Genomic DNA, 26,199 nt, shown 5'->3' with positions numbered 1-26,199 from the left:
AGTGTCAGTCTGCTGGGATTGGCTCCGGCCCCCTGTGACTAGGGCTGCACGATATATCGTTTTACATTGCAGTGTACGATGTAAAACGATATGGTGCAGCCCTACCGGTGACCCTCAGGAGGATCACGGACGGAGTTTGTCCGTGGTGCTAAGCCTCTCCAGGGGGATCAGAGGGACCTCCACTTCACCTTGGAGTCTCTGCTTCTCCACTTCGCTGTACATTATCCCTTACATAACCAGTGTATGTGACACCTGCAGAGGTCCTGCTATCTGCCTGCTCACTGAGCCCTCAGATTATTATCAACTCAAGTTAAAGGGACATTCCTCTGTAAGTTTAACCATGGTCAGACCCAGTAGAACCCAGAACTCCAGAGATCAAGTCACCGTCCGCAAACTTCTCTAGTTGTAGCGACTTCAGCACAAACAGATAGAAAACACTGCTGTCTATGGAGCCAATAGCCAATCTCCATCAAAAAGCCGCTCATTGCCACAAATAATGTTCAGAACAGCACCAGACTTCATCAACAGTACAAACAGGGTCCCATCCCATAATACGAGGCATCAAACACCTGCTGGCTTTGACTGGTTTCTATTGAAAAGAGACCAAAACTCAACTCAGCCACTCTCCTCCAGCTGCTTCCTGCTAATGCAGAACAGAAGCCCTGACGAGTCGATCACCGAGTGCATCAGAGTTCCTCTCTTTTTCTAACAACAACTAGTGTTAAAGGGTTAAACAGAGAAATGAACAGAGTTGAGTTGATCAAACTATCACAGTCAGAAAAGCTGCTGCAGTTTAGGAACTAAAAGTCTCTGGACTCTTTACTCTTCTACGGCACTCGGTGATCGACTGGTCAGGGCTTCTGTTCTGCACCAGTAGGAAGCAGCTGGAGGAGAGTGGGTGAGTTGTGTTTTAGTCTCTTTTAGACCATGGGTTAAACATACGCCGGAATGTCCCTTTATTATCCTGTCAGACTCAGATCTGCTGAGCTGAGCTGAGCTGCTGTTCACCTTTACACCTGGTTCCAGAACACACAGAGGAGCATTGAACAGCTGCAGTTCCAGATGTTTCTCTGGAGGAGACCAAACATGGAGCTCAGAGAAGGAAAGAGATCTGAAACACATCTGGATCCCTCTCATTATCTGTGCCGCTCCTCTTCACTTTCATTCTCTTCTTCTACCTGTGTTGCTACGGTAACCAGGACCAACGGGGCAAGCTAGCACGACGCTCCGCCCACTCACCTCCAACCTCGTCCTGTCCACATCTGTCCAGATGTCCTCCAGCTAATGCCAACATGAAGTGGCAGTGGACACAGATTGAAGCATGTTGTTGTTGTGTTGACTGACAGCTGTCGGCTCCCACGGCCTTCTCTGATTGGCCAGGGGGGGCCACGGCCTTCTCTGATTGGCCGGGGGACGCCACGGCCTTCTCTGATTGGCCGGGGGGGCGGGGCTTGGTCAGGAACTTTCAGACAGTATCTTTAGGCTACAACGTCTGAGCTTGTGCACATATTTGCTGTGGTTGTTGGCAACTTGTGCATGACAGTAGCTGCTGTCTCTACACAATCGCTGACACACACACACACACACACACACACACACACACACACACATACACATAGAGACACACACACACACACACACACACAAAAGCATCTGAAACAACCTCAGTTGACTTTGTCTCTGCTGCAGCGTGGAGCCTCAGGACCAGGACCAGCAGACAGCAGCATCACATCTGAGGAATCTCTTCATCTATAATCTCTCTCTCTCTCTACACACACACACACACACACACACACACACACACACACACACACACACACACACACACACACACACACACACAGAGTCATAATTGCTTTGTAATGTTTTTAATCGTTGTTTGTGTCGATCAAAGCTTCACAACATGCAGGTCACAGTGTGGTTCGACCGCTGTGCCGTTTAAGACGCGACGGATTTTATTGGTTTGCATGTGGCCGCGTGGAGGAGGGAGGAGGGAGGGGGAGGGGGAGGGGGAGGAGGAGAGGGGGGGGGAGGGGGGAGGGAGGAGGAGGGAGGAGGGGGGGGGGGCAATGACAAAATCCTGTGATGATTTGATTATTCTGTGCAGCGGCGCTGAGAGACGGAGGGAGAGGGAGAGGCTTTGTGTGAGGCAGCATGTTGATATGTTTTTGAACCTGTTGTGTTTTTGCTTGTTGCCAGGACGATCATGGGCCCGCACGGCATCAACCGAGCCGTACAGAGGCTGGAGTTCTGCGACTGCAAGAAGGGACTCGGTGAGCACCACCTTCCTCCTCCTCCTCCTCCTCCTCGGCCTCTGAGCTGCAGGATGTCGTTGCTGTCAGACTCGTCCATGTTTCCATGTTTCCCTTCCTGTCTCTAACCCGAGCGTCCGTCCCGTCCGTCCTGTCCACAGGTGTGAAGATAATCGGCGGTTACCGCGAGATGACGGGAGAAGAGTTTGGTATCTACATCAAGCGGGTGATCGCCGGCGGTTTGGCAGCGATGGACGGTGGGTCGAGTTCTTATTTTCTGGGTCCGACTGTGAGGGAAAGTACAGTTGGAATCCTAGTTCTAGTTCTTATGATCCTCTGTTGTCTTGTCTGTAACAACATCTCTGTCCTGGGTGAGGGATCCCTCCTCTGTTGCTCACCCTGAGCTTTCTCCTGGTTTTCCCTGTTAAAAGGGTTTTCCATGGAGTTTTTCCTCAGTGGATGTGAGGGTCTAAGGACAGAGGATGTTGTTATGATGCCATGTAAAGCCCTTTGAGACAAACTGGTGGTAAAAACGGGCTATACAAATAAAATTGCCTTGCCTCACTCACCTGTCTGTCTGTCTGTCTGTCACTCTCTGTTCCAGGTCGGCTTAAGTCAGGTGACCTGATTCTGGATGTCAATAACATCAGTCTGATAGGCGTGACCAATGAGAGGTGAGAGTCGCTGTGTGCTGTGTTTTCAGTGTGTATATATTTATACAGACAGCTCTGGAAAAAATTAAGAGACCACTACAATTTTTTCTTAAATCAGCATCTGTACTAGCCTAGAAATCTCTCTGCCCCCTAGCAGCAGCAAATCTATCTGCTCCGTAGGTCTAGAAACGAGCCATAAGAACTTTTTGAGTCTCGAACACCGTTTGTGTTCACCAATCACAGCGCTCTATCTGTTTAGACTAGTCGTTGGGCGGCTTAACGCCATGACGACATACTTGTGATGGTGTAAAACATGACAAGAAGATAGATGGCTTTGGCAAAGGAATCGTTTGAATCAGCGTTGGCATCAACTTTGAAAGAATTAAACTTGTAATTTTCTTTAAAAGTTGAGCCAGAAACTGCACTGAAGTCGTTCATTTGGAAGAAGGATGTATTTGGTGTTTTGCCGACGGGATATGGGAAAAGTTTAACCTACCAGTTTGCTCCGTCATCCTGCTCTTTGCTCTGATTGGTCGTAGCGCTACCCTATTGGTGCAGAGGCAGTTTGAAAGACAGCCTTCATCCCGCCCCCTGGATTGAGCCGAGGTCGACCGCTCGTTGCAGACTAGACATGTTAAAGGGATAGTCTGGCTTGGCAGGCTACATCTGTACATGTTTAGCAGCTGTTCCATCCAGGTGTCTATTGAATTCCAACATAAGCAAAGCTCATTCTACTTAAAGGATAATTTACGTTTTTTACAACCTGGACCTTATTTCTAGCATAAAATAAGATCATTTTACTCACCCAGAAACTTTGGTGTCATTTGGAGTTGTTTTGACGAAATTAGCCCCAGTGGAGCGGCGCGTATATCCGTATAATGCTAGAACACGGGGCACGCAATGCAGCCTCTAAATAACACATTATCCGCTGCAAAACTCGTTCATTTCGCCAATATTTTGTTATGATACACTAGTGATATTCCCCTCCGAGCCCGTGGTGGCATGTTATCAACATGCTGCGCCTGTAGGTTGACTACTAACCTCCGACCTGGATGATGTCATCTCCGACCGCTGCCCGGCGCGGCTAACTTGCTACGGCTAATGCTATGGTTGGTTTCTGCGTGTTTCTGACTTGTCAGAACAAAATGAGCAGCTGGATGAAGTTCAGCTTCCACAGGCTTCCTCTCCTCAACCTGGACTCACTAAAGCTCTGGCTAGTTGAGCTAAAAATGGACCCGAATGGCGAAGCAGGATGATTATTATCAGAATGAGCCGGGCGGCGCTCAGAGATGACATCATCCAGGTCGGAGGTTAGTAGTCAACCTACAGGCGCAGCATGTTGATAACATGCCACCACGGGCTCGGAGGGGAATATCACTAGTGTATCATAACAAAATATTGGCGAAATGAAAGAGTTTTGCGGCGGATAATGTGTTATTTAGAGGCTGCATTGGGTGCCCCGTGCTCTCGCATTATACGGATATACGCGCCGCTCCACTGGGGCTAATTTCGTCAAAACAACTCCAAATGACACCAAAGTTTCTGGGTGAGTAAAATGATTGTATTTTATGCTAGAAATAAGGTCCAGGTTGTAAAAAACGGAAATTATCCTTTAACGAGGCACTGAAGGGTTTAATGAAGTTATTCCACCAATGCTGATTTCACAACTCTCCCTAAGTTAAAGCAGTACTAAAGAACTTTCAGTTTTGGTTGAGTTTGGCGGCGCCAGTGGCCCAAAGCGGTAGTGTTTTGCCTGAAGGAAGACTCCATTTCCCATGAGCACCAGCGCGTAGCGCCGTTCTCGTCCTGACTCGCTAAAGTGAAAGTGAAACTTAAGTGAGAGCAGGGTTCCTACCATGCTCCTCAAAGCTGCTTAGTGCCAGTGAAAGAGATACAGATCACTAACCCTTATGATACAGACCCCCTCAGGCCATGACAGAGGTGTCATTCAACCTGTTGTAAGTCGATGTACCATCACAAAAGTTATGAAAATAGTATATGAAGGTTGAAAAGTTCCTTAGTGTTGGTTTAAAAAAAATTGGACTGATTGTCATTTTCTACAAATAAATGCTCTTACTGACAATATTTCTATTTCGAATTTGGGAGAAATGTTTTCAGTAGTTTATAGAATAAAACAAAAGTGTTCATTTTACTCACACACATATATCTATAAATAGTAAAACCAGAGAAACCGATTATAAGTGGTCTCTTAATTTTTTCCAGAGCTGTATATATGACGTGTGTTCACCGTCACGTCCAACAGAAGCTGAGAAAGTCCAAACTCAGATATTAACCAGCTTTGTCATCTTGAGGTTAGTTTTGTCCCTCCTTGGCCTCCGTACCTGACTCAGCTGTTAACGGGTCTGTCTCCTGACAGGGCGGTGGAGATCCTGAGGACGGCCTCGCTCTCCAATCACATGTCTCTGCTCGTCGCCAGGGACGATGAATCCAGGTAAAAAAAAAAGAAAAAAAAAAGTGCTTTTATTGTGAAAATAATCACACACTTCTTTTTAAACCCTGAATGTTCAAAGTTGAGTACGTATGCGAAACGTTTGTGTGTCTGTCGGGGCGAGGACTCACCTGGTCGACTGCTGATGTCGTTTCTGCATCATCGGCACTAAAACACCCAGGACTTTTGGTTTCCATAGAGACCAGTGAGACAGTTTTTTCTTTTTTGAACGTTTTTTTTTTTTAATTTTTCCACAAAAACAAAACATTCACTGACATAGGACCATATGAGTTGAAATACAGGTTAATAAAATGCAGTAAAAAAATACCATAAAGAGAAATCGCACTGAGAATAGATATTTGCACCAAAGGGAATAACAGCAGTACAATATCAATCTTAGAGATGTATGACAGTCTTATAATAACCCATATTCCTCCATTAGTCCTCCAAATAGAGAGGAATACAGTTCCACCTTTGTTCAAAAGTGTCCATTTTCAGTTGTAGACTTGCAGTCATTCGCTCCGTTGTGTAGAGTCAATCCTTTTCAGTCTCTGTACCCACTGAGTTATGGTCGGTGGTTTTGGATCTTTCCAGTTAACAGTTATCGTTTTCTTAGCAATCAGTAAAAGTATCCGTGACATGTATCTTTGATCTGAGCTGTATGTTTCCAGAGGTAGCTGTAGCTCCCAGCAGGAATATCAATGGGTGCAATGGGGAATTCACTTGTAGGATCTTGTCAGTTTCTTCCTTGACTCTCTTCAGTGAGACAGAGTTTTTAGGTGAGAACAAGAAATGAGAAACGTTGATCAGTCAGAGTGTGAGACGTGAACGTGACATAATTTCCCAGTTTGGCAACGTGTGCTGTTTGACATTTTCCTCCCAGTTTAATCCAGGTGATAATCTTCCTGAGCTCGTACCGGTCCTCGCCTCGCTCGGTGCCGGCGCTCGGCTCGCTCTGCCCGATTCCGCCGCCTCGCCGTCTCGAGGCTCCGGCTGCTTTCATGTGGGGTAATCCTCTCTGAAAGAAAGCCTGTTCCTGGCCAGGTACCATCCCCAAAGCTGCTTCTTCAACAGGCAGGCAGGCGGCCATCTTTCTTTTAGTCTTGAAGAACCAGCTCCACGTTAAACCAGATTCATTTTTTTTTTTACCAGAGGTTCAGATCAGAGCAGTTTGATTTGCAGTTTCTGTCCAAGAGGCAGCGCTTCTGGTTTCTGCAGTGAAACATACGTAGATCTGAGCTGCTTCACAGGAAACACATCTACAAAATCTACAAAGGTTCAGTCAGAAGAGAGACAGCGAGCTACCGACTACGGTGGCCCTGAGAGGTCAACTCACTGAAACTACAGGAAACACACAAAGACACAAACGTGTTACAATGTCATCAGTTTGACAATAACTCAACCATTTTAAGGCGTTGCGGCTTCAACCAAAAGCGTTAGCACTAGAGCAGCTAAAAGTCGCTGTAGCGCTGTGAAAACGTCACTTTATTAACTTTTTATGTTTTTTTTATGTGAGAAAGTCACAGTTTAGAGTCCGAATCTGTGGTCAGTTTATCCAACTGACGTCTGTTTGGAAGTTTGCTCTGAGGTTTTGGGAGAAACGTTTTGGGAGAAACATCTCAGAGGCAGCGGCGGTCTGCTGAGGGGATCGAACCTGTGATCGACCGGTCAGCCTACATCGTCATGCAGAGAAAGCAGCAGATTAATTAATGGTCTCATTGATTCGTTTGTGTAAATGAGAAGTGAAGCTTCAGGAGGAACTGGTCAGAGGAGCAGTGCTGACTTGCTGCTGTCTGTATGTGCAGAAATCACCACATTTACATCAATAAATAAATGTTTTACAATTAACTGATCGGTCTACATTACATTTAATTTAATCAGAAATACAACAGAGGGGAATTCGTTGCGACGTGCTTGTGTTTTTCCTCAAAGAACGTCTCTGTTTTCATGTGTGAGGGACCTTTAGTTGTTCTTCTTAGAAGTTGTGCAGACAGCTTCATGTTTATTTATTTTTATTTGAATGTTTATTTAACAGGGACGATACATACAACATTGCCACAAAGAATGAAAAATGCGATGCATACAAGACGTCTAGCTGCAGCTAATTTGCAGTCTTTGTCCCTGGTCAGGCTAAAGAAGGATAAAAGATACTGAATACCGTTACAATAAGTGCAATAATACAAATACAGTGAATAGATATGATGAATTTATAAACACAGCTACAAAATTTAGATTAAGAAATTGCACAGATTATATACATTAAACATTGGTAAAATGCTGTATTGACAGTGACTTGAGAGAAGTTAATGTTCACATTTCTGCTGCTGCTTAAGCCAATGTTTAGCTCTAGCACTAAACATATTTAATTCTGTTTGGGATTTGATTTCTGGTGGTTAAGAACTCCATAGGTGTGTAATTGTATCTACGCAGCACTGAGAGGGATGATTGACCGAATGTTGTCCTGCATCTTCGAATTTTACAGTTTTGCTTGCTCATGCTCCTTGTCGTTGTTGTTAGTGGGTTTGACAATAAGCTGAGTTTATTAAAACATCAACATCACATGATTCACATGGTATTGATCACATTGATCATGTTAGCTTAGCATTAGCCTTTAGCCTGGTCCCTCACTTCATTGTGTCCTCCAGAAACACTTCCAGTTGTGCTGTGAGTCTTTGCAGCTCATGTGTCTTTGTTGTCTCTGTATCTTCAGCTCCTCTGGTTCCCCTGCAGCCGACAGTCGACAGCTCTCTCTGAGCTCTGAGCTCATAAACTGCTGAGAAGCTGAAAAACTGAGGAAGCAAAACCGAGTAAAGCTCTCAGCACTAAATACCAGCAGCTTTCAGAACTCAGCTGTCGTTAATCTGCGTAGCTGTAATTACAGGACGGGAGTGGTGCAGCTCTGCAACACACTGAGATGAATCCAGCTAATTTGACAGTATTAAACAACAACCGGAGTGAGGGTGGACTCGCTGGCGGTTTGTAGCGATGTGCACTGCAAAAACTCAAAATCTTACCAAGAATATTTGTCCTATTTCCAGTCAAAAATGTCATTTCTAGTCAAAACAAATCTAATTTTACCTAAAATAAGACTCATCACATAAAAAGTAGCTTGTTTTTAGACAGTTTTTACTAATTTCGAGCATATTTTCGCTTTAAATAAGTAGAAAAATCTGATAGTGGAGCAAGTTTTTCTTTCTTATTACAAGCACAAAAAAAGATTTTTCTACTTATTTCAAGATTCAAAATTCAAAATTATCTAAAAACAAATTAATTTTTAGGTGATGAGTCTTATTTCAAGTGGAAAGAGATTAGTTTTGACTAGAAATGAGACATTTTGACAAGAAATAAGACAAATATTCTTGCAAAGATGTTGAGTTTTTGCAGTGTGTCTTCTGACCTGCAGCTGCGACCGCCCGTAGAACTGAAGCGTGTCAGTGGTTTGATCCGTCCTTGGCGAGAAGCGGAACGGCAGCGAGGTAAACCGACCTGGCACTCTGCTGTCGCCGGCGCTTTTTACCACGTCAGATCTGCAGCGCTGAGACAAACGCAGCCTGACACAATAGGGACACGGTGCTGTCTGTCTGTCTGTCTGTCTGTTAACCTGTCTGTCTCATCTTTCAAGCAGATTTTCACTTGAAATAAGTAGAAAAATCTGATAGTGGAGCAAGTATTTTTTTCTTATTACAAGCACAAAAAACTTGGCAGATTTTTCTACTTATTTCAATTGAAAATGTGTTTGAAACAAGTGAAAATGATCTAAAAACAAGTTCATTTTTTAGGTGTTGAGTCTTATTTTAAGTGAAAAGAGTTTAGTTTTGACAAGAAATGAGACATTTTGACAAGAAATAAGACAAATGCTCCGGTTCGCTCCCGCTCTCTGACATCACTTCCTGCTGCCAGTCGGCGATTGAAAACCACTTCATCAGCCGCTAGCGTCTCATGATGCTTCTGTTTGACCAGAGAAATAAGCATCAGCTCCGGTGTACGACCTTAACTCTGCTCCATTTGTACCTTAAAGGGATAGTTCAACATTTTGGCAAATTCGTCTATTGCCATAATCCCTATAGTCAAAGCAGTAGGTTAATTCCCTTTAATTGTCAGTGCATGTTGTTTTTAGATCAGCAGGGAAGAGACGTGAGCTCTGCATGAATCAGTACTTTTGCCTTTCCCCTTAAAACTCATCAAATACACAATCCAACAACCCCAAAATGCTCTCGTGAAAAATGTATGACCTGCACATTCACCACGCTATGAAATAATAACGGTGCAAGCAAATACTCTGAACTACTTTCTCTTCTGAAATCCCTCCGCCCAGCAGCAGCCGTGTCTGGAATGTAGTTCCGGCTGCATTTCCCTCTAAAACAACTCTGTGTGGTAACGTTGTGTTATTATCTCATAGCGTGGTGAATGTGCAGCTCACAACTTGTCCACCAGAGCATTGTGGAGTTGTTGGATTGTGTATTTGATGAGTTTGATGAGGGAAAGGCGCAAATACCGTCGTGAAGAGCTCACGGCTCTGCTCCGCCGTTCTAAAAATAGCTTGCTCCAACAATTAAAGGTAATGAAACTACTCCTAAGACTATAGGGATTATGGCAATGGGCCAATTTGCCAAAATGTTGAACTATCCCTTTATCTCCCAGCTCCAGAGTCCTAGTGCTGGTTAAACCAATGACTTGTAACTAGTTCCAGGGAGAGTGGAGGAAGAGTCCTACATACTATACCTTTAAATGTCTTTTTTTGTTGTTGTAATTTTACAACTCAGAGCATGGTGATGGTATTTTTCTTTGTGTTTCATATAAAGGTACATTCCAAAGTATTCAACAGCAACCACCACAGGCTCGGAGCTCTAAGGGTTAAAGGTCTGATCCAGGTTTATCAATCAGGAAGTCAGTCAGAGTAAACCTTGCAGACCCAGTTAGTTAGTCTGTCTGTCTGCAGCAGAGGAAGTTGAACTGCTCAGTTAAAGGTGGATTAATCTGATCGCCACCTGTGCAGTAACGACATTAATCTGTGCTCACTGGGCCGTTACATCACCGCTAATTGAATTGAAGATGTGTGTGTGATGAGAGAAAGAAAGAGAAGAGGGATGATAATGAATTTGTCCCAGAGGTGAGAGTTGGTCTGTGTGTGTGTGTGCAATGTGTGTGTGTGTCTGTGTGTGTGTGTGTGTGTGCGTGCGGTGCTTACAGGGTGACGTGAGGTGCAGCCTCGGCTTACTGGTGCATGATGGGAAGTGACCGTGTTGTTGTGGCTGCACAGGAAAGGTCGTCGCACCTCTGGCAGAGAGACAAGTCCTTTCATTTTTATTATTATGAAACAAAACCACAGACACACAGAGAGAGAGTGTGTGTGTGTGTGTGTCTGTATGTGTGTGTGTGAAAGCAGCTTTGCGGCGTCACGTCAGATGTGTCACCTCGGCGCTCGACCTCCCATTGTTGCAGCGATTTGTGTTTTTGTTTCACACTTAAAACAAATTACGATGATGATTATTTGCAGCTGCAGCTGAGCGGGACGGAGGGTCAGGCCGAGGACGCCGTGATGCAACCACCACCACACAGCACACAGCGGGGGGTGGGGGGGGGGGCGTGATGCAACCACACAGCGGGGGGTGGGAGGGATTTCACCGCGCCGCTGTCCTCACAGGTTCAATGGATAAAAACCACAACAACAACAGCGACGACGACGACGAAAAAAGCAAAAAAAACAAAAAACCAAAACCCCAAACGTGGACTCTTAAGCTTATTGATGGAGTGAGTTTGGTGCTGGATTGGATGGAGGGTGGAAGATTACGTGGTTTTTTAAGCTGCTGTCCAGACGTGAGAAGTCGGGGGAGTCGGGGGTGAATTCTCAGGGGTAGTTCAGGGACAGTCGGGACAGATGGGTCACACAGCCTGTTTCTGTGTTAATTACATCAACACAGAAACAACCAATTATATTTAGTGACACGGCAGAGACGTCTGATGATTAAAGCTGCTTTCACATTCTGATGAGAGATGATGATGATGATGATGATGATGATGGTTTTCTGTCAGGAGCAAAAAAATACAAACATGAGTAATTAGAAACATAAAAAAGAAACGCACATAACGCTGCAAAAACTCTAAATCTTACCAAGAATATTTGTCTTATTTCTAGTCAAAACAAATCTCATTATACATAAAATCACATAAAAAGACACTTTTTACTTGTTTCAAGCTGATTTTTACTTAAAATAAGTAGAAAAATCTGATAGTGGAGCAAGTTTTTCTTTCTTATTACAAACACAAAAAACTTGCTTTCACTGGCAGATTCTTATACTAATTTCAATTGAAAATGTGTTTGAAACAAGTGAAAATGATCTAAAAACAAGTACATTTTTAGGTAATGAGTCTTATTTTAAGTGGAAAGAGTTTAGTTTGGACTAGAAATGAGACATTTTGACAAGAAATAAGACAAATATTATTGGAAAGATTTTGAGTTTTTACAGTGCGAAAATAGGTAACCCTTTAATTCACAGGCTGTTAAGTACGTGATAATGTTAAGAAGTAGCCAAGAAAATAACAATTAATTGCGTCATAATGTCTAGAAATAGCCCAGAAATAACCGTCAATTGCAACTTAGGACTTGGTGGAGAGAAATTCTGGCCTTTCCCCAATGTGTAATCTATTACCTTTATGAAAAACATGACATTACTATGAAACTCTGGGCTATTTCTAGACATTATGACGCAATTAATTGTTATGTCTTTGCCATTTCTTGACATTATCACATAATTAACAGCCTGTAAATTAAAGGGTTACCGATATATGTATGTGTATGTATGTTGCCATATATGGTCATGTGAAGTATTACCACACATAAACATCCTCTGCTTGTATGGAAACATAAGTTTACATCCTATATAAATAAACGTCCCAGCTCCTGTGATGTTTTCAGAAACATTTCATTTCATTTAGATTTATTCAGGGTTCTTACGGATACTTAAAAAGTCTTAAAAGGCATTGAATTCATTAATCTAAAAATGAGGCCTTAATTGGCATTAAAATGTCTTAAATCAATTTTTCAAAAGTCTTAAAAATGTTAACACATGGTAAGTGGTATTTTATGGTTGTAATTAGTCTCAAATCTCAAAATAATTGGTAACATTTCGACATAGAGAAGTTAGTGGCGGCCGTCACCAGCTCCCGAGTCAGTGTTTTTTTTGGGGGGGGACTTTTTATGCATTTATTTAGAAAGGACAGCTGGAAAGAGACACAATCCAATGTTCATGTAGCAGTCACTTTACCTTGGACCACATAGGAAAGTGGGTACAATTGTCCCTAACCCTACGTATGTAATTGATGTGGGGTTTTTATTTTTTTTTCTGCATTTGTGTTTATTATGAAGTCGGTCTTAAATTTAATTTCAAGTGGCTTTAAAAAAGTCTTAAAAAGTCTTAAATTTAACTTGGCTTAAGCTGTAGGAACCCTGTTATTCCATTCATGGTTTACATACTTACTATATGGTTGCACATATTTACATACATAATGTAGCTACACATAGTCACCATGAATGAAAAGGAGCAGGATGAAGAAACACTTCTAGTAGCTGCTCCTCTCTGTTGTTATAATTACATCGGCTTAGTATCAACACCAATATTATTATTCTCTATTTCAAAATACTAAAGATGATGAAACATACTGTATAATAATAACAAGAAAACAAACAAGCAAAATAGCAGTGGACATGATGTAGGACAGTGTCTGATTGGTCCGCTGCCATGGCGACGGAGACGGAGGAGGTCAGACAGGTGATGAGTGTGTGTGTGTGTGTGTGTGTGTGTGTGTGTGTGTGTGTGTGACCTCTGACCCCTGGATGTTTTGTCTCAGCCGCTCAGCCGATCCCGTTTAAAGGCTTTAACAGCCAATCCGATCAAATCAAATCAGGATCAGGCGGCGGCGGCGGGCGACCAGTTCTTCTGACTGAGTGACCTCAGGTTTCCACGGCGACCATGTGAGGGAGACAAACACTCACACATCAGAGCTGCAGATGCAGAGCTGCCGTGACGGAGCAGACACACACACACACACTGCAAAACCTCAAAATCTTTCCAAGAATATTTGTCTTATTTCTTGTCAAAATGTCTCATTTCTAGCCAAAACTAATCTCTTTCCACTTAAAATAAGACTCTTCACCTAAAAATTTACTTGTTTTTAGATCATTTTCACTTGTTTCAAACTAATTTTCACTTGAAATAAGTAGAAAAATCTGCCAGTGAAAGGAAGTTTTTTGTGCTTAGAATAAGAAAGAAAAACTTGCCCCATTATCACATTATTTCTAGTGAAAATCTGCTTGAAAGAAGGAAAAAGTGTCTAAAAACAAGTTACTTTTTATGTGATGAGTCTTATTTTAAAGCAGATATCAGCTTCACGGCCGTTTCGGCTAATGCTGCGTTCAAGGCAGGCTTTTGAAACCGTAAGTTACAGCTTCAAGTCACAACTACGACTTGGTAGCGTTCCAGGTAACCCGTAGCTCGTGTTTTTACCATCCTGTTGTCTGTGAAAGTTCCCTATAACGGCCACTCGTAACTTCCGACCCGTGAACTCGTACCAGATCGAACTGGTATGACTTCACAGGAAGGAAAAACACAAAGTACGAGTTTCTTTGAACGCACCATGAGTTAGCAGCCCCCGCCCTTGTCAGGCATCAATTGGTCCTCGTGCTACGTCACCACATTCACGCGCATCCCTTGGCTGCACACACAGCCCTTCATGCCGTTCTCTCTCCTCATTGGATAACACTTGTATCCCACAAGGAAAATTTTCTCCTCGGGTTACAGCAGAGCAGAGTGACGGAGAGACTCGTGTTTAGGCTGAAATACTTCATGTAAGTGATTGCTGACGGAAAATAGGACTATTTAGGACTTATATTAACAAAAACATTCCACTGATATCTGCTTTAAGTAGAATGAGATTAGTTTTGACTAGAAATGACATTTTGAATAGAAATAAGACAAATATTCTTGGAAAGATTTTGAGTTTTTGCAGTGCACAGACACCGTCTCATGTTCTCCTGTTGACTCGTCCTCTTTTTAATAAATCCTTGCAGACACAATATATGTCCCAAAGGTCTGGAAGGATGCTGTAGTGGTCCCAGTACCTAAATCTAGTGGCCCCAAAATGTTTAATGATTTTAGACCGGTTGCTTTGACCTCAATCTTAATGAAAAACTTTGAACTTTCAAGAAAACTGTGAAACTGTGTGTAAAAAAAGGACAACAGCGTTTTATTTGTACTGTCTTAGAAAACTGTCTTACTGGCATGTTGACAGAACCATGATGATTCTTTTTTATCGTGCTTTTATCGAGTCCATTTTATCCTTTTCCTTGGTGTCATGGTTTGGAAGCCTTTCCACTAAAAACAAGAACGCATTGAATCATCAAATAGTGAAATGGTGAAGTAAAGCTGATAGGTGAGCCACAGCTGAACCCTTCTTCCCTGTGTACCAGGCAGTTACAGCGGATAGCCACGACCATTTTAAAGGACAGTTTACACCCTTTGCACAGTGAATTCCAGTTTCTTCCCTCTGGACGGAGGTCGTCAGTCCCAAACTGCAGAACAAAACGTTATAAAAACAGCTTTGTTCCAGCTGCAGTAACACTGGTAAACAAGCTGGAGTTTGCACAAAAGCTGCACAAGTCACTTTTCGGAGCATGATGGATCCCCCTTTTTATCTCATTTCTTTTATTTATTCTTAACTTGGAGTAAATTTTGCTCTTGGTGTTTTTAATTCTTTTTTAGTTTCATGTTTTTTACTTCTTATATTTATTTCATGAACTGCAGCACTTTCTGTCGAGCCCAAGCTGTCTCTTGTTTTATGTGTATGTGTTCTTTTTAAATGTCCTGTTTCTGATTTGATTGTTCGTTTTCTGTTGCTTGTTTAACTCTCGACTGCAAAACTAGTTTACCCTCGGGTATCAATAAAGTAACTGAACCTGAACCTGAACCTGAACCTCTGTCCTCAGGAGGGAGTTCTCTGAGCTGATGGAGAAGTACGGCTCTAACAACATCCCAGCGTCAGGACGCATCTCCCCCACTCAGCTCTCCACAGGTAAAACACACAGAGGGGCAAGACTCTCTATTACCCCAGAGAGGGCAACTGGTTTCACAGCATGGAGGGAAAAAAATATAAAACATGTTGAACAAGACGACAATAAACTAACTAACACATCAAATCACAGCAGAGTCTGGACCTGGTTCTGAGCTCACACTGCAAAACTTCAAACTCTTACCAAGAATATTTGTCTTATTTCTAGTCAGAAACTAATCTCATTCTACTTAAAATAAGACTCATCACATTAAAAGCAGCTTGTTTTTAGACACTTTTTACTTCTTTCAAGCAGATTTTCACTTGAAATAAGTAGAAAAATCTGATAGTGGAGCAAGTTTTTCTTTCTTATTACAAACACACAAAGAACCTGCTTTCACTGGCAGATTTTTCTACTTATTTCAAGTGAAAATTAGTTTGAAACAAATGAAAATTATCAAAAAACAAGTTAATTTTTAGGTGATGAGTCTTATTTTAAGTGGAAAGAGATTAGTTTTGACTAGAAATGAGACAAATATTCTTGGAAAGATTTTGAGTTTTTGCAGTGCAGAGCCTCAGGACGGGTCCTCTCTCTCCTCTCTCCCTCTGCTTCCAACATTTGTCTTTTTTTTTTCCAGAGATATAAAAAAAAAAAAAGGTTTTTACTTTACTTTACGTCGTCTCACTCTAGAAACAATCCTCCGACTTTGTCACTTAAAATGAAATAAAATCTCCTCTGTTTCAAAAACCGTCCTCACTTCCAACGTTTCTTCATGAATGAAACCGACTGATCTGATTGGACCTGTGACTCTTCCTCCTCCTCCTCCTCCTCTGTTGTGTCCAGGGAAGCTGACGGACACGGCCTCCTCCTCCTCCTCCTCCCGGTCCGAGAGCCCCCAGCTCCTCAGCCCGAAGGAGGGGGTCACCGCCTACAGCCACGCCCCCCCCTACTCTGCCAACCCCCCCTACGCCGCCATGCATGCGCCCATGCACGCCTTCAGGTCAGTCAGCTGCTGAAAACTTGTTGTTGAAACTGGATTTAAATACAAAGAAACTCAAAGAAATGGGAGGATTCAAATTAAAGTGAAGTTTATTTGATCTACAACAGCAACTCTGTCAATTATGATCATTTAAATTCAGTATGAACAGTTTAAACTGAAACAAGTTGGTTGCTAAAGTGAAGTTTTTTCTAAATGTGAACATTAACTTCTCTCAAGTCATTGTCAATACAACACTTTATTAATGTTTAATGTTCATTTTAACTTGTGTAATTGTTTAATCTGAATTTTGCAACTGTGTTTATTTATTCACGATACCTATTCACTGTATTTATATCATTGCATTTATTGTATTCAGTATCTTTTATCCTATTCTAAAGTCTGACCAGGGACAAAGACGGCACATTAGCTGAACGAAGCTAGACGTCTTATATGCATCACATTTTCCATTTTCTGTGGCAATGTTGTATGTATCGTCCCTGTTAAAAAAACATTAAAATAAAAAATAAAATAAATACACATTTGTTTACCATTTGATAAAGTGTTTAAAAACAGAAACATGAAATAAATATGGATCAGTAGCGTAGCCAGAAAAAAGACATTGGGTGTGCACCTGCAAAGACTGGGTGTGCCAAATTTATTTTCAACAAACTGAGCGTTACACCTCCATAAATATTCAAAAGAATTCCAACATTATATGTTGTGTGCGTTCTCATCAGTAATAACAAACCATGTGTTATTCGCTCTCAACAAGCCATAGGCCTTTAACAAGCATCAGACACAGACTGCACATAATGTAACAGTGGCATCATGGCAAGCCTGTATGATCATACTTATCTTCTAATCTATATGCAACGCTGAGTAAAAAAAAAGCTTAGTAACTGCTCTTATAGTCAACAGTAGCAGGTCTTAACATTCACACATATAACGTGCTCAAATAAATCAATAACAAAGTCATAAAAAAACACACTTTTGCGTGTCTGGTTAGCGCACACACAATAGGTGATCTACTAAGAGTAACACACTAAATGACAACACGCGCAAACCGCAGTATTTAAATGAGGGTTTTGCGCGTAATCGTTTCCGCCATGGAGAGTGTGGACACAGAGCTGGATGGATACAAACGCAGAATAAAAATTTGATCCGACGCATTAATAGAAAGAGGGACAAATAAACATATTGTGGAGCTGCCTGCAGCATAAGAAACGTGGGAGATTATCTATGAGAAAGTTCAAATGTGGTTGGTAAAACAAGAAGAGAAGAGATGAAGTGAAGAGAAGATGGGGAGATATAGGCCTATGCGACAAAGAACAAAAGAAGATTTTAGTTTATAATAAAACCTCGGCAAACGAGGGAGAGCTGCTCTGATCAGTGTTGAGCAGCAGCTGAGCAGGTAACTGGGAGACCTGCTGTCATTCATTGAGCTGGAGCTGCGCGCTATGGCACAGAGCTCAGGTGGGACACTCAGGCCACTCGGGTCTAAACGCGCTGACCAGATGGATCACGGACGGAGTGAAGGCAGCGGTGACGTCTCTCAGCCCCGGTCCCAGAGCTGAGCAGCCAGGTACTGGAGAGGAGAGGAGAGGAGAGGAGAGGAGGAGCGCACTGGACGAGAGAGGTGCGGCGTGCGTAACGGCGCTTAAATGACTTTGATCGCATGATCAACAAAGCTATTTAACCATCTGAACACAACTACTGGGCTCATCATTCATCACATATGATTATGTAACAGCCTGGCCTGATGGTTTTATATCGCAAAGCAGAAGAGGACAATGATATAGCTGCTTACCTGTGCGCACTGCGCAGCTCTCAATTTAAAGGGCAAGACGGCGTGGTTTGGCCTTGAACTCGTAAATTATTTAATTAGTCCAGTTTCTCCGCAACGCATCACCTGACGGCAATTTTTACAAATGTATTAACTGATCGATAACATGTTAGTAGCTATAGACTATAACAAAAACAAAAAATGCATCAAATTTTTTGGGTGTGCCAGCTTCCTCTGTGGGTGGCACTGGCACACCCTGGCACACCCGTGGCTACGCCAGTGATATGGATTAATTGGCAAAAAAAATCCTATGTTAATCCTATGAGGTTTGTAATGCATGATTTACAATGATGATTTGCAAACACACTAAACAAGTGTAAAACAGCTTTGAAATGAAAATATCTATTCATTAATTTATGATAATGAAATACTTTAAACATTTTTTTATGAAAGAAAGATCTGAATACTGTAGCAGCTCAGACAGGAGACGATGACGTAGAATCAGAGTGAATTAAATCAGTGGTTTTTAATGTGAAAAACACAGTTTCACTTTCATCCTGCATGAAACCGGAGTGAACAACGTTCCTGAACGTTTCTCCGCTTCTGCACAAACATCATGAAACACTGACGACGTTAAACCGAATCGAGGGAGCAGCTTAAAGTGTGTGAAGGAGGTTACGTAAAGCGTTTCCTCTGATTCTGCAGGAAAACCACGACTAAAAATAGAAAAAATAAATAGTGAAAAGCGTTTTGAGCGGTTTGACAGAGGAGGAAGAGAAGTGGAGGAAGAGGAGATGAGATTATGTGGTGGCGGTGGGACTTTAATCACGCTTAGTGTCGTCTTCTCTCTCTCTGTGTCTTTCCTCAGTGACAGTGTCATTCAGTTGATATGCGTTGCCAAGGGAACAGGCCTGGGGCTCGTCGTCAAGGGCGGAGCCAACCGAGCCGAAGGACCAATGGTGTTCATTCAGGAAATAGTGCCTGGAGGAGACTGTCAGAAGGTCGGACCGTGACCTCATCACCTCGTTACCCGTAGATATCTACACGTAGATGCTGTCGTGGAAATTCTTAGCTGTTTGCTGTTGGTGAATAATGAAATAGAGACTTCGCCGGCCGACATGAATTTATTTCGTTGCAAGGAAAGGTTAGTTCATATCCGAGTGGATGATGGTAAAGAAAAGACAAAGACAAAGGGAAAACCTAAACATTTATAGCTGAGGGAAGGTCCACTTCTGGGGTGTGTTTGTGTCCTTTGGCCCCTTCCCTGGTTGTGTTTTCACACCTTCACCTATGAAGGTATCATCATATGGAGTTAAGAGATACAATTTAAAATACAAAGGGGTTTGAGTGTGAATTAGGAAGTGGGAAGTTGGGCATCACAGATGGTTAAGTGTAAAGGAACTTGAATTTACAATTGCAGAAGGAAGTCTGGGAAAGTAGGGTGTAGGAACGTCTCAAATGATTAAAACAAAGGAATATTAAGATTTACCATTACAATGCCGCCTCTGACGCTGCTGCCCATTGGAACGGATTGTGGCCGCCGCCCCCATCTTGGTCGGGAGGAGTCAAACTTTGACTTCCTGTATCTACAGAGGCAGTAGAGGTCTATCACTGAAGCCGTTTGTTTTAATAGAAATACTACAACTCAGCTACATAACTCACCTTAGCAGTTATAGGGTTAATGTCAGTGCCATGAAACTGGTTTAATATGGCCTAGCACAGTTATATAGGTAGCCTCATCACCATGGCAACCACAAACTCACAACTACCACAGCCTATAGCCTACACATACAGGCAACAAAATAACAAACTAGTAATATATTAACTAGCGGTATATGCACTAAATGTAACACATATCCACCCTATGATACGTTACGTTAGTTTCATTTATGTCAGATAACTCACCTACATCAAATTCAACAAGTTCATAACAGTTCTATAATATAAAACAACTTATTACTGGAGAAAAGTTATTCCATGGCTCTTCGTTTTGGCGTTTCTTTCACAAAAGTTTGGCATTCACAGCTGTCAAACCCTCTGACTGTTGACTGCTGCTCAGGAGGAACTCCCCCCCAAGATGGCCGCCGTGAGACATTCCTGACAAGCCCCAATGCCGCATCTACGTGTAGATATCTATGGGTGTGTCGCCTCTATGATCATTACCAGTCGTCTAATCAACCAATAACATTCACTGACGCTCTGGTGTCGTCTTGTCTTGTCTTGTCTTGTGTCGTGTCGTGTCGTGTCTTGTCGTGTCGTGTCGTGTCGTGTCGTGTCGTGTCGTGTCGTGTCGTGTCTTGTCTTGTCTTGTCTTGTCTTGTCTTGTCTTGTGTCGTGTCGTGTCGTGTCGTGTCGTGTCGTGTCGTGTGGTGTGGTGTGGTGTGGTGTGGTGTGGTGTGGTGTCGTGTCGTGTCGTGTCGTGTCGTGTCGTGTCGTGTCGTGTCGTGTCGTGTCGTGTCGTGTCGTGTCTTGTGTCGTGTCGTGTCGTGTCGTGTCGTGTCGTGTCGTGTCGTGTCGTGTCGTGTCGTGTCGTGTCGTGTCGTGTCGTGTCTTGTCTTGTCTTGTCTTGTGTCGTGTCGTGTCGTGTCGTGTCGTGTCGTGTCGTGTCTTGTCTTGTCTTGTCTTGTCTTGTCTTGTGTCGTGTCGTGTCGTGTCGTGTCGTGTCTTGTCTTGTCTTGTCTCGTGTCGTGTCGTGTCGTGTCGTGTCGTGTCGTGTCGTGTCGTGTCGTGTCTTGTCTTGTCTTGTCTTGTGTTGTGTCGTGTCGTGTCGTGTCGTGTCGTGTCGTGTCGTGTCGTGTCGTGTCGTGTCGTGTGGTGTGGTGTGGTGTGGTGTGGTGTGGTGTGGTGTCGTGTCGTGTCGTGTCGTGTCGTGTCGTGTCGTGTCGTGTCGTGTCGTGTCTTGTGTCGTGTCGTGTCGTGTCGTGTCGTGTCGTGTCGTGTCGTGTCGTGTCGTGTCGTGTCGTGTCGTGTCTTGTCTTGTCTTGTCTTGTGTCGTGTCGTGTCGTGTCGTGTCGTGTCGTGTCGTGTCTTGTCTTGTCTTGTCTTGTCTTGTCTTGTGTCGTGTCGTGTCGTGTCGTGTCGTGTCTTGTCTTGTCTTGTCTCGTGTCGTGTCGTGTCGTGTCGTGTCGTGTCGTGTCGTGTCTTGTCTTGTCTTGTCTTGTCTTGTGTCGTGTCGTGTCGTGTCGTGTCGTGTCGTGTCGTGTCGTGTCGTGTCGTGTCGTGTCGTGTCGTGTCGTGTCGTGTCTTGTCTTGTCTCGTGTCGTGTCGTGTCGTGTCGTGTCGTGTCGTGTCTTGTCTTGTCTTGTCTTGTCTTGTCTTGTGTCGTGTCGTGTCGTGTCGTGTCGTGTCGTGTGGTGTCGTGTCGTGTCGTGTCGTGTCGTGTCGTGTCTTGTCTTGTCTTGTGTCGTGTCGTGTCGTGTCGTGTCGTGTCGTGTCTTGTGTCGTGTCGTGTCGTGTCGTGTCGTGTCTTGTCTTGTGTTGTGTCGTGTCGTGTCGTGTCGTGTCGTGTCGTGTCGTGTCGTGTCGTGTCGTGTCGTGTCGTGTCGTGTCTTGTCTTGTGTCGTGTCGTGTCGTGTCGTGTCGTGTCGTGTCGTGTCTTGTCTTGTCTTGTGTCGTGTCGTGTCGTGTCGTGTCGTGTCGTGTCGTGTCGTGTCGTGTCGTGTCGTGTCTTGTCTTGTCTTGTGTCGTGTCGTGTCGTGTCGTGTCGTGTCGTGTCGTGTCTTGTCTTGTCTTGTCTTGTCTTGTCTTGTCTTGTGTCGTGTCGTGTCGTGTCGTGTCTTGTCTTGTCTTGTCTTGTCTTGTGTCGTGTCGTGTCGTGTCGTGTCGTGTCGTGTCGTGTCTTGTCTTGTCTTGTCTTGTGTCGTGTCGTGTCGTGTCGTGTCGTGTCGTGTCGTGTCTTGTCTTGTCTTGTCTTGTCTTGTGTCGTGTCGTGTCGTGTCGTGTCGTGTCGTGTCGTGTCGTGTCGTGTCGTGTCTTGTCTTGTCTTGTCTTGTCTTGTCTTGTCTTGTGTCGTGTCGTGTCGTGTCGTGTCGTGTCGTGTCGTGTCGTGTCTTGTCTTGTCTTGTCTTGTCTTGTCTTGTCTTGTCTTGTGTCGTGTCGTGTCGTGTCGTGTCGTGTCGTGTCGTGTCTTGTCTTGTCTTGTCTTGTCTTGTCTTGTGTCGTGTCGTGTCGTGTCGTGTCGTGTCGTGTCGTGTCGTGTCGTGTCTTGTCTTGTCTTGTCTTGTCTTGTCTTGTCTTGTCTTGTCTTGTGTTGTGTTGTGTGGTCTTGTGTGGTGTGGTGTGGTGTTGTCTTGTCTTGTACAGGACGGGCGGCTGCAGGCCGGCGACCAGCTGGTGTCCATCAACAAGGAGTCTCTGATCGGGGTGACGTACGAGGAGGCCCGGAGCATCCTGACACGCACAAAGCTCAGGTGCAGCTTCACCTGTAAATCACCACCACCACGACAACACCAGAGGAGAAAATTAGCTCCAATTTAGAGAAGCTGCCAGAAAAAAAAAAAGTGTGTTTGCATCAGGTTCTTAAAGGACAATTCAACTCTGGGCTGTATGTTCCTAACATTTTAGGTCCAAAAGAAGGAATCTGAAGGTTTTCAGTTTAATGTTTCCTGTTTTCACTGCAAAAACTCAAAATCTTTCCAAGAATATTTGTCTTATTTCTTGTCAAAATGTCTCGTTTCTAGTCAAAACTAATCTCTTTCCACTTAAAATAAGACTCATCGCCTAAAAATGTACTTGTTTTTAGATCATTTTCACTTGTTTCAGACTAATTTTCAATTGAAATAAGTAGAAAAATCTGCCATTGAAAGCAATTTTTTGTGTTTGTAATAAGAAAGAAAAACTTGCTCCACTATCAGATTTTTCTACTTATTTAAAGTGGAAAATTTGCTTGAAAAAAGTAAAAAAAAGTGTCTTAAAACAAGCTACTTTTTAATGTGATGAGTCTTATTTTAAGTAGAATTAGATTTATTTTGACTAGAAATAAGACAAATATTCTTGATAAGATTTTGAATTTTTGCGTGGCGACGCGGGGACAGACCATAACTACCGCAAAACAGGAGAATTAAACTGAAAACCTTCAGATTCCTTCTGTTAGACCTAAAATGTTAGGAACATGAGTTGAATTTGCCCGGAATTGTCCTTTAACCAGCGAAGTAAAAGTGAACACAGTGAGAGACTTGGTCCTCGTGTGTCTGGTCTCAACAAAATAAGACACAAGTTAGAACAGCTGATGTAAAAATAAACAAATAAATGTGTTTGTTTCAGACCCGACCCCACCGTGGAAATTGCCTTCATCAGGCGGAGGTCGTCCTCCAGCTCCAGCAGCGGCCCCCACAGCCCCATCTCCCTGCAGGGGGGAGGAGGAGGAGGAGGAGGAGGAGGAGGAGGAGGAGGAGGTGTTGCTCCTGTACCTGTTCCCCAGACGAGGCCTCCCGGTCTGGGCGTCGCCCCCCCACAGCCGGCCGTCGTCACCAAGATCACGTCCAGCCCCCACCCCACCAGTGAAACGCTGCCGTCCGTCAACGTCAGCGTCAGCCAGGTCAGCTGTCAAAATACAGGATCGGCCCGTATTTGGACACGAGTCTCTTAATGCATCAAGGAGCCCCAAGTGACCCAGATTAGACCACAGACCCCCGCTGGACCAAACTTTTAAAATTTTCAAAAAAATTCTAGAAAAGGTGGTAAAATTGCTAAAAAAAAAAAAAAAAAAAAAAAAAGGGGTAAAATTTCTTTTAAAAAACAAATTATAGAACAACGTGGGAAAATTTCTAAAAATAATTCGTAAAATGTCTCAAAAAAATTCCAGACAAAACTTTGGAGCAAACACCAGAAATACACAAATATTTAGTTTGTCAATGTACGTTAAGTGTGAATTTTTGGAAAGGTTATAGAGAGATTCTGGGAAAAAAACTTACTTACTCCAAATAAGTTGAAACGTCTCTGAAAAAGAATTTTGGGTAGAATTTTTACCACTTTTTTTCTAAAGAAATTCTAGAAACGGTGGTAAAATCCCCCCCCCCCCCCCCCCCCCCCCCCCCCAAAAAAAAAAGTGGTAAAAAAAATTTTTTTCAAAAGAATTCTAGAAAAGGTGGTAAAATTTCTAAAAAAAAAAAAAAAGTGGTAAAAATTCTCCCCAAAAAAATTCTACAAAAGGTGGTAAAATTTCAACAAAAAAAATTGAAGAAGAAACTGGTAAAATGGTGCGGTGGCAAAAAAGTAAAAAAAAAACATGATGGCAGAAGTTTAGAAAAGAACGGAGAAATAAACAGGAACGGCAGGAAAACTGGACGTGAGAGATAATTTATACAAAACCAAGTGCCAGAGGCTTCACACGAGTCACAGAGTTATTCCAGTTTCTTTACATGTTTAATAATTAAAAAATACTCAAGATTCAACTTATATTGTCGTTGATAACATGGACCCCCTCGAAAATTATATGGCACATCTCAAGGGGCTATCCTGTAAAATAAAGTATAAAGTATATTAAGTATATTGATTAGTGATGAAAAGTTAAGAGTCAAGAATTCCTTAACCCTTCTGTCGTGTTACACAAGCGCCTGTTTTATAATCTGAGATCAGTCATCACACTGAGGTCATGACACACACACACATAATGAACACACTCTTATGGAACCGTTGTCCGTATGTTGTGTTAATCTCTGCAGGTGCGAGTGTCTCCAGCCAGAACAGATCAGACGTGTGTCTCATCTCCGCCTCAGAGCGACGGCGTCGCTGAGCCGAGCGCCGGTACGTCGCTGCCAAACACCAAACACATCTACATTCACTCTAATTATCTAACTGTGTCTGATTTGTGTGTCTGTCTACACGTGTCCACGTCTGTGCTGTGTGTTTCATGTGTTAGACATCAGTTTTATTCTTCAACCCTCTATAAGGAGCTCATTTAAATACTTGGAAATTAACATTATTCAACCCTGGAGCGAATCGAGGTCAGTGAAGTTACCAAATATGGTTCTTCACTCTTCAAAGGCAGTATATAAATGATATATAAAATACATAGTGATAAAGTTAAATTAATATTTAATGATACATTGAAATGTGCTACAGAAAATAAAGGGATACTTAAAGGTCCAGTGTGTAAAATGGGGGGAAACTGTGACATCATAACGTCAGATCGGCCTCCGAGGACGAAACAACGTGTGCGTCGATGATCCATTCACACACTTTCAGGTTTATAACTTTAAAAACTTCTCACTATTCTCCACCGACTAACTACTAACTCACTCTCTGCTGCCGTGCAAACATGGCGGCGCAAGATGGCGACGCTCTCTAAAGCAAAGACCCTTGTTATATGTTTATATAAAAGAATAATTATAAGGCTACGGAAACCAAACAGAGTTTATTTTATTGTGATTATTCACTGATACAAATATATTCATGGGCAGTAGATTCAGATTCTACTGTAACAATAAACCTTGTTAATTTTTACGCACTGGACCTTTAAGTGTGTAGCTCATTTAGGGGCAGATGGCGTGTGGTTGGCCGCGTGTCACACGAGGAAGTGAGACAGGTGGGAGGTCTGGCTCACGATTGGCTGAACAGGTGACGCATCATCGTCATCGTCTCTGGTGTGTGTGTGTGTGTGTGTGTGTGTGTGTGTGTGTGTGTGTGTGTGTGTGTGTGTGTGTGTGTGTGTGTCTGTCTGTGTGTGTCTGTGTGTGTGTGTGGAGGTTTTTCCCGCTCTGGGATGCACGGCGTGTGTTTTGTGCTATGCAGCAAGGTTGGAAACGAAATGTCGGTTTAACAGGAAACATCTGGACAGGTGAGGGGGCGGGGCTTAGAGTGACATCATCTCTGATGCTCCGCCCCCTCAGAGGGAAGGCAGATTTGTGTCTTTTATTATTCAATCAAAAAAAACAAAAACATTTTTAACCCAAAAAAGTTTCACTTCAATAAAAAAGATAGATATAGACATCCCATAGTAGGTGGATGCTTCCCCATTGGTCAGACATGTTTGATTGAAATTGGTGTAGACACTTATCACTCAAAGAAAAAAAGTGTTTGAATGCAAAAAAATAAATAT

General features: G+C 43.0%; 2 protein-coding genes across 3 annotated transcripts in view; both read left to right on the top strand.

Annotated features, from left to right (window-relative positions):
• The window catches only part of hlfb (HLF transcription factor, PAR bZIP family member b), a 353,334-nt gene that overhangs the window by 283,444 nt on the left and 43,691 nt on the right, over positions 1-26,199 (top strand). The gene's annotated exons all lie outside the window — the stretch shown is intronic.
• Positions 1-26,199, top strand: part of stxbp4 (syntaxin binding protein 4) — a gene marked incomplete at both ends in the record, with an annotated part of 46,595 nt that overhangs the window by 4,695 nt on the left and 15,701 nt on the right. Inside the window, 10 exons of the mRNA XM_083994392.1 lie at positions 2,200-2,273; positions 2,414-2,509; positions 2,857-2,926; positions 5,283-5,357; positions 15,337-15,422; positions 16,243-16,399; positions 19,030-19,162; positions 22,464-22,570; positions 23,424-23,697; positions 24,824-24,905. Coding sequence (XP_083850518.1) covers positions 2,200-2,273; positions 2,414-2,509; positions 2,857-2,926; positions 5,283-5,357; positions 15,337-15,422; positions 16,243-16,399; positions 19,030-19,162; positions 22,464-22,570; positions 23,424-23,697; positions 24,824-24,905 — 1,154 coding nt within the window. The remainder of the gene's footprint in view (positions 1-2,199; positions 2,274-2,413; positions 2,510-2,856; positions 2,927-5,282; positions 5,358-15,336; positions 15,423-16,242; positions 16,400-19,029; positions 19,163-22,463; positions 22,571-23,423; positions 23,698-24,823; positions 24,906-26,199) is intronic.

This window comes from Trachurus trachurus (genome assembly GCF_905171665.1).
Source record: "Trachurus trachurus genome assembly, chromosome: 19".
NCBI lineage: Eukaryota > Metazoa > Chordata > Actinopteri > Carangiformes > Carangidae > Trachurus > Trachurus trachurus.
The sequence above is the reverse complement of the archived record's forward strand: the minus strand, read 5'-3'. Positions and strand labels throughout refer to the sequence as shown.